Consider the following 11,887-nt stretch of genomic DNA (forward strand, 5'->3'; position numbering starts at 1 on the left):
GGCTCCTCACCGCCCCTCGTCTCTCTGTGCCCCCGCAGTTGACCGTTCGCTGCAGAACCTGTCCCTGGCGCAGTCGCTGTCGCTCAACCTCAAGAACCACTACAGCCTGGACTTCGCCCTGCCCTCCACCTCCACCCCCGCCAGCGTCCTGGGCAGTCCCGTGGCTCCCCGCTCGCCGTCGGCGCTGGGCGCCGGGGATTCCTACCTCAACCTGGTCGGCCTGGAGGGGGCCGGGCCCTGCTTCGGCAGCAAGGACGGGGCCGAAGGCTCGGCGGGGCACGAGGGGCTCAGCCGGCGCGTGGAGGGCTCCGAGGTCAGCGACTTCGCGCTGCTCAGCGGGAGCGGCAGGCAGAAGGCGGAGGACGCGGACAGAGAGGACGAGGACAGGTGGGGCTCCGCGGCCGATGCAGCAGCCGAAGCAGGAGCGCCCTGCCCCTGTCAGCGCTAATCCGAAGCGTAGCACCGTGCCAGCTAACGTGTAGAAAATGAACCTTACGCCAGCCCCGAGCAGCACAACAGCACCGGGCAGAGCAGCGCTTGCAGCTGCTGGGGTATGGGAGGGAGAGCTGTGTCCTTGGCAGAGGACGGCTCAGGTTGGGGACAGGCAGTGCCGGGCATGCTGGCTGACGCAGACAAATCTCAGGAGGGCAGAGCCCCGGGTGGAATTCACCGTGTGCACACATGGGAACAGGGATGGGGGATGCTGTCCTGCTCCTGTTCCCTGGAGCAACTCAGCCAATACTGCATCCCTTGCACGCCCCAGCTCCCACATACACAACAGTGGGTTGCACTGAAGACACCCAAAGAGGCATCTGGCTTTTGGAGAGCCCAGGGCAGCTAGACTGAGCCCTGTGTGCAGGTAGGTAAATCCTTGCCCATCACCTCCTCTTTGCTCTTGCTTCCCAGGCGGCAGCAGCCCATTCCCAAGCTCAACCCACCACCACCTATCCTACGCAAGAGGTCAAGCAAGACTTCCCCTAGCCTAGAAGTGGACATTAAGCCTGAGAGTACTGCCCACGTGAGCCTCCCCAGCCCCAGTGTGTCTGGCCTCACCAGCATCACTGCCACCTCCCTCACCCTCCTGGACCCTGAGGCAAGGACTCCTGCACGGAGCGCTGCTGCCAATGCAGAGCCCCTCTCTGTTGGGACCTTCCAACGTGTTCTGAGCAAAGACAGGTCTGGAGAGAATGGGCACACGTCCCCTCTATTCAGCATCCATGATCCCACAGCCAGTGATGCCCTGAGCAAGGACCTGGCCTCACTGCTGAGCCCCACGGACAGCACGCTGCCGTTCTCCCCTGCAGATGACACCTGTTTGCACATCAGCTTCTCAGAAGATGAACTGCTGGAGCCAGAGCTGGACACTACTGTGGGGCCCAGCGGGGTCCCTTCTTAGTCGGACACAGCACTGGCAGCTGGCTGACAGGCAGTCCCAGTGGCTCTTTCCACATCACTCCCCCTGCACGCTGGGGTTACAGGGTTCCTGCACCCTTCCTGGGTCAGGTCCCTTCGCTGTCCCTGCTCCATGCATCAGCTTCTCCTGCTACGTGTGGGCTGCAGCACAGAATGCAATCTGGTCAGCCCTTGTCCCAGTCTGCACCAGTTCATGCTGTCTTCCTGCTTTCCCCAGCCCTTTTGTGTTCTGTCCTTCCCTTGGTCAGTCGTGCCATGTTGGTCTTTGTCCCAGGAAGCTCCCACTTCTGCTGCCTGGCAGAAGCACAGATCCCACTCATTACTACATCCCTGGCTGCTACAGACAGCCCCAGGGCCATCACATCCTTCCCACTGCATCCCCCAACCCTACTGTGGTGGAGTGGTCTTGGGAGGAAGAGATGCAGACACCTCACTGCCTTGAGACCGGTCCTGTTTTGGAGACAGCAGCTTCGCTGCCCCACTGCTGTGTCCATGTGCAGCAATGCCACCACTGCCTCCCTCCAAAGGTGCCTTTTCCTATGCTGGGGCACCTACTGTGCACGCAGGCTGGGGCTGCCCTACAAGAGGCTGGTATGGGATGACTGCCTACAAGGGAGAGTCGGGAGCCCCGTGCCACAGCAGGTGCTCCATGCACACCCCTCTGAGCACTTTGGGGCTGCTCTGTCGTGTTGGGGTGTTATGAAATGGTTCAGTGTAAAGTTGGAAGCATGAATGTCTGGGGTTCAGTTTGCAGATGGAAGGTTTAAGGGAGAAACCCAGCCCTGTGGGGAGAGCCAAGGCAATACTTGGTGTTGCCACACATCCCTCATCAGCACAGGCTGAAGCAAGTTCTGGGGAGGGACCCTGGGAGGTGATCCTCCATCACTGTTTGCAAGAGGAGGTTTGGGAATGTGCTGGAGGCTCGAGTTGGGGAAGAGTCAGGAGATGGAGGCTCAGAGCAGCCATTCTGTCCCAGTACAGAGTGCGACAGGACCTCAGCAGCACAGCACTGTGGGGCCCAGGGCTGATCAGGAGCCGATGGGAGCTGATGACAGACAGCCCGTGGCACCACCAGCACTGCTGAGGACACATGATGGGAGCTGTGGATTTGTAAAGCCGTGGTTGGGCTGCGTGTTAGTGTGGTAGAGACAGATCAACCCCTCCTTAGGAAATAAAGTACACTGCAGTTTGGTAACTGACTTTTAAAGAAAATAAATGCCTCAAATTTGCAGAGCTGGTGCCATGTTCTCTGCCCTACTCACCCGGGAGCATCTCATTCCCCAGCCCCAGTGCTCCTAGGCAGTTTGGTGCTGCAGTTTTCCCAGTTAAGTGACATCCCACCCAGGAGTCAAGGCAGCTGCAGCCCCATCCCTGGCCCACTCCTCTCAGGGAGGGTCCCTGCATCCCCCTACTGTCACAGCCATAGTGCAATTGTGAGTCCCAGCTGCTCCCCCTCACAGTGACAAGAGGTCTCATGTCACCACACACTGCCATGTGGGTGCCAAGTTCCTCACTAGTGACAGGGACCATTTCCAAAGCATCCCCTGCCAGCACACAGCACCAACACTGCCCCACAGCCCCCAACTGCAGCCCGCCCTAAGAGGTCTGGGCTCCGGGATGGGACGGGGCAGCCCCCAGTGCACATACTGCCCTTTTTCATTCCCTGGTTTCTGCTCCCAAACCAAACTCTGGGCCACAAACCAAGCTCAGCCTGGGCACACAAGGAAGGAGAGCTCCAGGAGGTGGGATCAAGGTGGGGACAGGAACCTGCAGCACCACATCCCCAGGCAGCACCCAGTCCTGCAAACCAGGAGGGGCTGCAGCCTCCAGCAGAAGAGGTGAGAGGTGCCCTTCCCAGGGGATGGAAGCAAGCAGCCATCTGCCTGGGGGGGCATGCAGGGAGGGGGCATGTCCAGCTCCATGCTTATTGTGCTTCCTGCATGGGAAGAAAGTTTTTCCTCTGCTGTCTGGTAAGCTGCTAGCAATCATCAGGCAGGCAGGTGGTAAAGATTCATACCCATCAAACAATGCTATTTAGTTTGTAACCTGTGACTAAATCTGGTGTTAGCTTTAATTTCAGAGTCTGCTTTAGGGCTCGCTTGTTAATCTCTATGCAAAGCAGATGAAATGAATATGCAGCATTTTGGATGTAATTGTACGGCTTCAATTCAGCACTATAATTTTCCAAACAGGATCTTGCAATCAAGCTTCTATTCATTAGTGTATAAACAATTTAGTTTCTCAGCTCTCCAGTATGCCAATCATTTCAATGGAGTGAGCATCTCTGACAAAAAGAGAAGGAAAGTTTCCTTTGTGTAACAGAGGTAAAAGTTGCTCCATACTCAGGCAATTCCTGCCTGGCAGCCCCTGGCCAGTTCTGCGGAGGCAGCCGCATCTGGGGCCCCTGGGCACCAAACGCTGCCCATGGGTGGCACCACCACATTCCAATGTCAGCACCTCCCCCCAGCACAGCCCCCAACCATGGGTGGTTCTATCAATGGGACCCCAGAGGTGAGCACAGACCCTCAGAACGTGGCCAAGTGGCACCGTGGGCTATCCCCACTGCACAACCACTGTGTCCGGCACGTGTCCCTCGGAGGTGAGACCAGAGCCTCAACAAAGGGAAGCTCCATCGGCAGAGCCACTCCGCACAGGCTCCGTTTCCAAATGAATATCGACAGCGCTAATTACAGGCCGCCATGCAGACAGCTTATTAGCTTGTCACAAAAAGACGGTATTGAACTCAAAGCCCGCGGTATTCACGAAGCGCAGCAAGACGCTCCCCAGACAGCACAGCGAACCAGGCAAGCGAACAACTTCCAGCAAAACTAATTACTTCCTGATTGTCTACGGCCACCCACTGGGTATAATAGTATAGACTAAATTTGGCATATACATAACTAAGCACTCGGCACCAATTTGGCATACAATAATCATCCTCTGTGATGCATAATTAAAATCTGATCATTTGGAATAATCATTTCATATTCCTGATGCTGGGTGAGGACTGCACAGTGTGGCACGGGAGGTGCAGGATGGATCATACGGTGCTGCCCAGCCCGTGGGCACCGCATGGCCTGGGCTGCGGAGCCACCCCCACGCAGACCCCCCCAGTCCACCCAGGACCATCCGTGCCCATGGCCGGCACACAGCGTGCTGACTTCCCGCAGGCAGGCTGCTGACCCCACGCCTGTCCGGCCCCATTGTCATCACACGTCTGCTAAAGGCGTTTGGAAAGACAGGGGCAATAAAAAATAAAATAAAACAGAACGTGTGTGTCTAATCCATTAACTTCCCCTTGTGGGCTCCCCGGGGATCCGGTGAGGAGGACAAAGAATATGTGGATATTGCACGCGCCCTGGCACTTTGTCCCTGGGCCAACCCTGCTGCTGACCGCTGCCACAGCTTGCGCTACCCTGGGCTCATAAATCAGCACGGGTGACAGCATTTCACAGCTCGCTTCCCAGCCAGGATATTGCCATTCCTGCTGATTACACAGCCAGAGCGTGGGGGAAGCTGCATCTCCCACTTCCAGGAAGGGAGGCTCCGCAAGGAAAATGCATTGATAAAAAGAAGAACGAAATCAGCTTTGTTCACGTTGCGAATCTCCCATTGTTCCTGCTGTGACCGTCAGCCATCGCTGGAGAAAGTATTTCCTCAGCAATAAATCTCCTGGGCTCCTCGGCAGCCTTCATCTTGGCACCAGACCCTCCTTGTGTTGTTTTGCGAGAAAAAAGCTGCTTCTGACACTACACCAGCTCCACATGGGAGCCCCGGCCACAGGACTGACCCTGCACTGACTTCTCAGCTGGTTTTGGAGACTGAGGGCAGGCGGCTGGAGGGATGCGGGGCATTTCAAGGTGTGAGCTCAGCCCCAAGACTCTGATTTCAGGAGACAAGTGCTGGGGTATTATCCTGGGGGCCCCTGCCCATGTCCACAGCTGGCACTACAGCAGGACATGCCGGTCCCTGGGCCCTCACTTGTCACTTTCCCTCACAGAACACCACGGCTGCTGCCACGCATGTGCTCCTGGCCAGCACATAGCAGCTGGTCAGGCCAGGGAGTGCACATCTGACCATGGCCACACTAATCCCAGTGCCGAAACGCAGAACTGGCTCCTGCCAAGAGTTTGAAATACAGGAGTCAGGCTGACAGTTGTACAAGAAAAATAGATCAAGTTTCCAAGAAAATACAGGCAAGCTGATCTGATTTTCATCAGCATCTTCAGCTGCCTTTCGGGAAGCCCCAGCCCTCTCCTCATTCCTGCTCTCTGCTTTACAAACCACTTAATTCATTGTTGCTTTGGAAACCCTCACAAAGACCCTCTGCATCCCCCAAAATAACGAGCAACAGATGCTGCTTTGACCTCAGCAACTTCCTGGAAACATACATTTGTCAAAATAAAAATAAAAAGATTAATGTGAGGAAGGCTCTTAAATTATAAGAAAATAGCAGACATGAGATCCTGGCTGCACACGCCTGTCAATTGTAATGGCCACGGAGCGCCTGGGCAGACGGTGGAACCTGGGGTCCCCACATCCTTTGGGATCCCCCCAGCTCTGCTGTCCCCCAGAGCCAGGAGCAGCCACAGGCAGTAGGGCTGTCAGCCTGGAGCTTCTAGGTTAAGGTGCTCGAAAGTCTACAGGCTTCACACTCATCCTCCAGCTGTGACCACCCAGCACACCCTAGGGCTCACAGAGGGCACAAGCAAATATCTGTGGGTGGGTGGAAGCCCCTCTGTCTTGGGGCTCACAGCAGCCACGTGAGTAAGCAATGCAACACGACACAACACAATGCAACAGGGGCACTCATCAGCACCTGCAGCAGGCAAGGCTCCACACAAGTAGAGCCCCTTTTCCCTCTCAGCTTTATAGGATCAGCCAGCAATGAGCTGTGGGGCTGGGTCACCTGATTGCTTGGTGCATCTGTGTGCAGGTTGGCACACGGGCTCCCAGCTTTGTGCTGCTGTGCGGCAGCATGTTGCCTGAGGGTTGTCACATTCTCAGGGTTCTTTCTGCCCTGAGGACCTAAGAAGTGCTCAAGTCTTAGCAAGGGGCTGTGGCCCCATGGGAAAATAGTGTGGCGTGGTAGCAGCAGAGCTGAGGCGCTCGGCCTGACTGAATCCCTTGTTGTGACATCCTGCAGCCCAAACCCACAGCTGCCCCTTGCACAGCCCTGGGATGTCAGGGGTGCTGGAGACACGATGGTGGCACAAGGTGAGAACAGCCCAGCTGCTCTGTGCCAGCCTCATGGGGTGCTGGGTGCTGTTGTGCTGTGAATGCAAATCCTGACCTGGGCTGGGCTGGGGACTCTGCCTTCCCCCACCCCAGTGTAATGCCTCCAGTAGCTATGGTAACTGCTATATACATTTACATATTCTTCTAGTTAATCACAGGGACATCCACAGCAACTGTCTTTGCCAGTGGTTGTTTTTGTTCTTCTGAATGTAGGCTGGAGCATTACCCACCTACAGCCTCTTCCCCAGCAAATCCTTCACATTACCCCTTCCCCACAGGCCCCACACGGCTGCAGCTCCCCAACCCCACACCCCCAAGTCACTTAACACTGGCACTGCATGTCCCAGAGTGTTACCATTGCGGCTCTCCCTCCAACCCAGGGGAGGGACAGGGGGCCTGCCCAACTCTCCACCTGTGCCCTCGGCAAGGGTCAGTGAGCTGGCAGCCCCCATAGGCTGCAACCCCCCCCATCCCCTTCCCCCCATCTGTTTGCTTACCTTAGGCCAAAAGCATTTACAGAAGCCAGGAGATGCCATTGCACTGTGTCCTGTAGCCTCTTTCCTGCAGCTTTCAATGCTGTCATGGTGGGGCTGCATTCTCAGCAGCCTGTCCAGGGGCTGGAGTGACACGGGCTGGAGCAGGGGCTGCCTCAGAAAGGCCTTCCCAGGCATTAAGAAGCACCAGGGACTCCCCGGTGAGCCCGTGGGTGCCAGCAGGTCCATGGGGGCATTGCCAGCCAGCTCCCAACAGCGGTGCCAGAGGCTGCCTGCGCCAAGGGCTGACGAGGGCAGGCCCAACATGGCGCTCCAGGCTGCGCTCAGGGCTGTGTGTGGAGGGCGCCGCCTCAGCCCAGCCGCCATTTTCTCTCAGAATTTCTCACCCAGGGTTTGCCACTTTTTCACTTTACATGTTACAGCTGGTGGCACCTTGGCCACAGAAGAGTTCATTTGCTGAGTTACGAGGATGAAAGCCACCAGAGCAAACTGTCCTGATTAATTTTGATATTGTAGGGAGCACGGCACAGAGCCGTGTGGAACCACGAGCAGCAGGGTAGCTCCCACACACAGCTCAGGGACAGCACACCAAGCAGCGCACAGCACAGCCCTGCGCACTGCTCCGGGGTGCTGCAGGGCACTGCAGTGCTATGCGTGCACAGAGCAGCCCTCCCCAGCTCTGCTCCACCACCATTGCAGACCCCCTGGTTTCCTCTGCCCTTTCCACCAAACCAACCCACAGAAAGTTTTATAAACTTGAGGAAACGCGAGTCAAAGCAGGAGTCGTCCAGTGCTGAGCCAAAGCGTGACCTCAATAACCTCCCCATTTTGTCCAGCCTGAGACCTCGTTATTATCTGTCAGCATGTGCTGAGTCTCCTCCTTCAGGGCCACATCAGTCCCTTCCGGAGGCCCCTCCTCAGCCCGCGCTCCTGAGCCCTGTGTTATCTCTACTGCTTCCAGCCCTGCTTCCCCTGATGGGCGATGCCAGGGCAGGACCCAGTGCCTGCAGGGGGGACGTGGGGACAGCAGCAGTACCAGCACCGAGGGGCACAGCCATGCTGGAGGAAGCAGCAAGGCACAGCAGTGCAGGGGCTGGGGCACAATGGAGCACAATTTGCTGCCTGAAGTACTGACCTGTCTGGCCAACAGCAAGGCAGTAACAGGCTGGGAGTGTTTGGTGCAAAGGAAGGAAATGGAAGAATTAAATCCACAGAATTTCCCTGCTTTTGTTCTCCCTCCCGCCTCCGCTCTCCTCCTTGGCCGCTAGTTCTTCTTGCGTAGGGCTCAGTCCTACCCATGCGAGCTAGAAACGGGGTCCATCAGCTGAAAGCAATTTACTTTGAAATCCAGCTGCCAGATTTTCCTTCATTTGTTTACTTTAAAATGCTTTTTTAAAAGCCAAAGTACACAAGGCAGCCAAATTGCTGACATGTGTGCCGGGCCGGTACCCCGCAAACGCTGCATTCTTTCATGTCCTCCTGGGCTCAAATCCACTCATGTTTATTTAAAATACGTGGAACACTTCAGCACTATTAAGGACCATGTTCTATAGTAAATGGAAAAAGATTTCCTCACAGGCCAGGGGGAGAGGGAAAGAATCACTTCAATTCAGTTTTGTTCGGCAGCACTTTGCCCAGCCACCCACAGCTCACCATCGCACTCAGCCTGGCGCCAGCACCCAGTAGCACTGGGGCCATGGGAGCCACCGTCCTCCGCAGCACCATGCACTTGGAGTGCCTGGGCTTGAGCCTTCCCCCCAGGGATGCATTGGGCAGCAGTGGCTGAAGAAAGCCAGGGCTGGAGGTTTTCTGCTGCTTCTGAGCATCTCAAACATCCCGCTGCACCAGGAGGTGGAGCAGGCAGAGAACAGGCCAGACGCACTCGGTTTATTACAGATGGCACAGTGTACCCTCTCTATATATGATAAAGATGCTGGCACAGAGAGCAAGTATTTTTAAGGACAATAACAGGAAAAAGGAGGTAAATATGGAAGTAAATAATCAAACTTAGAACTTTAAAGCATATTCATGATGCAGATATTTAGGGAAGGAAGGAGTGCGAGATGGGAGTTTTCTACTAAGGCTGTTGCTTCCTAAGCCATTCCTCTATGGTTGACAGGGCCTGAACTCCATAGGATAATGTAAGGATGTACATCAGAAAATGAAAATGTCAACATACAGGAAATAAATCCTCCAGGCTGTTGTCACTGCTCAAGCATAAGGAAAGACAGAATGGCAGCAAACATGGAAAGAAGAAAGAAGACTTAGAATTTTAGTTCAGTGATCTGCTACCACCACCAGAGATGGACAGTTGTGTTGTAAAAGTGTGCTAGCACACATCTGGCAGACATTCCTAAAAGAAAATGCTACTGATGCAACCAGAATTGGTCTGTTCTGTTTTGCAGCAAGAAGTACAAGAAAGCAGAAACCTCCACTTATTAACTGTTAATAATTTAGAGTGCAGCACCTTCATAGTTCTATTGTAATTAGCCAGACTAGTAAATCTTCAAAAGGATTTCTCCAGCGGAATTCCCAGACTATAATTATGTCATGCCCTTAACACAACTGGTTTCACTCACGGTTGGAAGAAACAAAGGCACTAAGCAAGTGATGATGGGGAACAGAAAAGGGTTTGCAAGGACAAGCACTGAGCACTGGTACTACATGTGCCCTGGGGACTTCCACTTCTGCAAGCTAATTCCTCTGGTTCCTGGGCTCCCTGCACACATTCCCACATATTACACCACTGCAAGAACTGTTCAGATCTGAAAGCTGGCTTTTGCCTTTGCAATCTCTGGAAGATAGAGATCCACACTGTTCGGCACAGGGAAACACTCTTCCAGGACTGCTCAAAACGCACTCTGTGCTCAGGGTGCCACTTCTCACCTCCAGTTTCTCTAACAGAGACTTCTCTGTTCCTTGCCAGTGTGGGCAACACCTGCAGAGCAAAGAGGTTTATCAGCTGCAGGGCTAAGTGAGGAGGGTAGAGCTGTGCACAGACCCTTCCGCTAGCTCCGGGAAAGGAGAGCAGTGAGCAGGGTCTGTGCCTGTCCTGGCCGAACACAACTTTGCCCAATACCCTTCCAAGGCACTTTACAAGGACAAAGATGGTAAACAAGCAGAGAGCTCTGTGCCAGGTGGAACCACCCAGAGCAGAGAGGGAAGGGACGTGCCGTGCCCTAAGGCCACACAGGAGACAGCAGCAGGCAGGAGGGGCATCTGGGCTGCCTGTCCCCTGCACAGGGCTCTGCCCTCCAGCCCACACTGCTCCCAGATCGCTCCGTTCTTTCCCCTTTGCAGCACACTGGTGTAAAAGCAGAAAACAAACACAAGAGCCTGTAACAATAAAAGAGCACAATAACTGATAGTGAAGACTTGGCAGCCGTAGGGAGCCAAAAGCTTCTTGGAGGGGGTTGGATGGAAGCTGAGTTTCCCTCCCTGCTTGTATTGTATTTCTTTCCTCTGCCAAAATGTGCTTCCTGAGTCTTGGGCAGAGCTCTCTGCTGCTGACCCTCACCTTCCTCTGTTTAGCCTGGAGCGTAGGCTTGCCACGAGCGCCTGAGGCCGCGCCTGGGGACAGGCAGAGCCTCCCGCTGCGTGCACATGGCCAGGGTCAGCCCTGCTGTCAGCAGCTTCCTGGAAACGACAGCCAAGTTGGGCCACACCTGACTGTGTCCCTCAGGAGCAACCAGGCAGAGACCAGGCACGGCAGCCCAGAGAGTGGCTGGGGAGTGATTACAATCGCTGTGGCTGATGCTGAAGGGCTCTGTCCAGTCCTTTTCTCTTGGACAAAGACAGGTCACGTTCCACTTGGCACAGCTGTAAGCAGGCAGCAAGAACAAAGCAGAGGTCAGACAGTGCTCTAATCAAAGAGGTAATTCTGACTCCATTTAAATTCTAGCCCCCGATCGCATGGAAGTAGAAGCTTGCTCTACTACTCACAAAGAACTGAACCACCCTCGTGGTCCTTAACAGAGCTGCCATGCTGATTTTACAAACATTAGAGCAATGCCTCAGAGTCAGTGTTCTGTAAACTTTAACCTATCAACTTCAGAGCAGACCCACAGCTTTTTTTAGAAAGCTCCCCTTCCCCTGTATTTTTATTTCCTTTCTTGGTACCAGAATCAGAGCCAAAGCCAAGCTTAACAAAGCAACGGGCAAGGCCATTTTTCCCAGTCCTCAATTCCACTGATGAGAAGGGGGAAGTTAATTTAAACCCTGTCAAAACAGAAAAAGCTGGTCACTATTTTGTGCTGCAGAACAGTGTTAACAAAACACTTGCTTTATCCATTCGCATTTGCCAGTCCAGCCAAGAATACAAGAACATGCAGGTCTGAATCCTTTTGTTTGAGCATCTGCAATAGACAGATGCTGACAAACGTGATCTAAGCTATTTCCTAGGCAGTGAGGGCAGCAGAAACAAGGAGATGCCTGGGATGCAGGCAAGAAAGAAAGGCTTTTCTCTTATTTAGTGCTCTTCTTGTTTTGCTTTCAGTCCTCTTATTCCTGGATCCAGTCAGATAAAGCAACTCTTCACTTCCAGCAGCTTCTACTTGTGTCCCAGCCCTGCAATAGCCTGGAGCAGCTCCCACACAGCCAGCAGGCTCAGAACACACAGCATTGCTGTTATCAAACACAGACATCACATACAAGAGGAACCTGCACCAATGCACACATTAGGCTTGCCAACACTTTTGCAATACATGCAAGGGAACTTAAAAGCTTGCCTTTGAAGTGGGGGA

General features: G+C 54.3%; 1 protein-coding gene across 1 annotated transcript in view; it reads right to left on the bottom strand.

Moving 5' to 3' along the window:
- Positions 1–921, bottom strand: part of TTLL11 (tubulin tyrosine ligase like 11) — an 80,749-nt gene extending 79,828 nt beyond the window's left edge. The window contains exons 1-2 of the mRNA XM_010721154.3: positions 876–921; positions 206–471 (exon numbers count right to left, since the gene is read on the bottom strand). Coding sequence (XP_010719456.1) covers positions 206–471; positions 876–921 — 312 coding nt within the window. The remainder of the gene's footprint in view (positions 1–205; positions 472–875) is intronic.
- Positions 922–11,887: the final 10,966 nt, after the last annotated feature.

Source organism: Meleagris gallopavo, chromosome 19, assembly GCF_000146605.3.
Source record: "Meleagris gallopavo isolate NT-WF06-2002-E0010 breed Aviagen turkey brand Nicholas breeding stock chromosome 19, Turkey_5.1, whole genome shotgun sequence".
Lineage (NCBI taxonomy): Eukaryota > Metazoa > Chordata > Aves > Galliformes > Phasianidae > Meleagris > Meleagris gallopavo.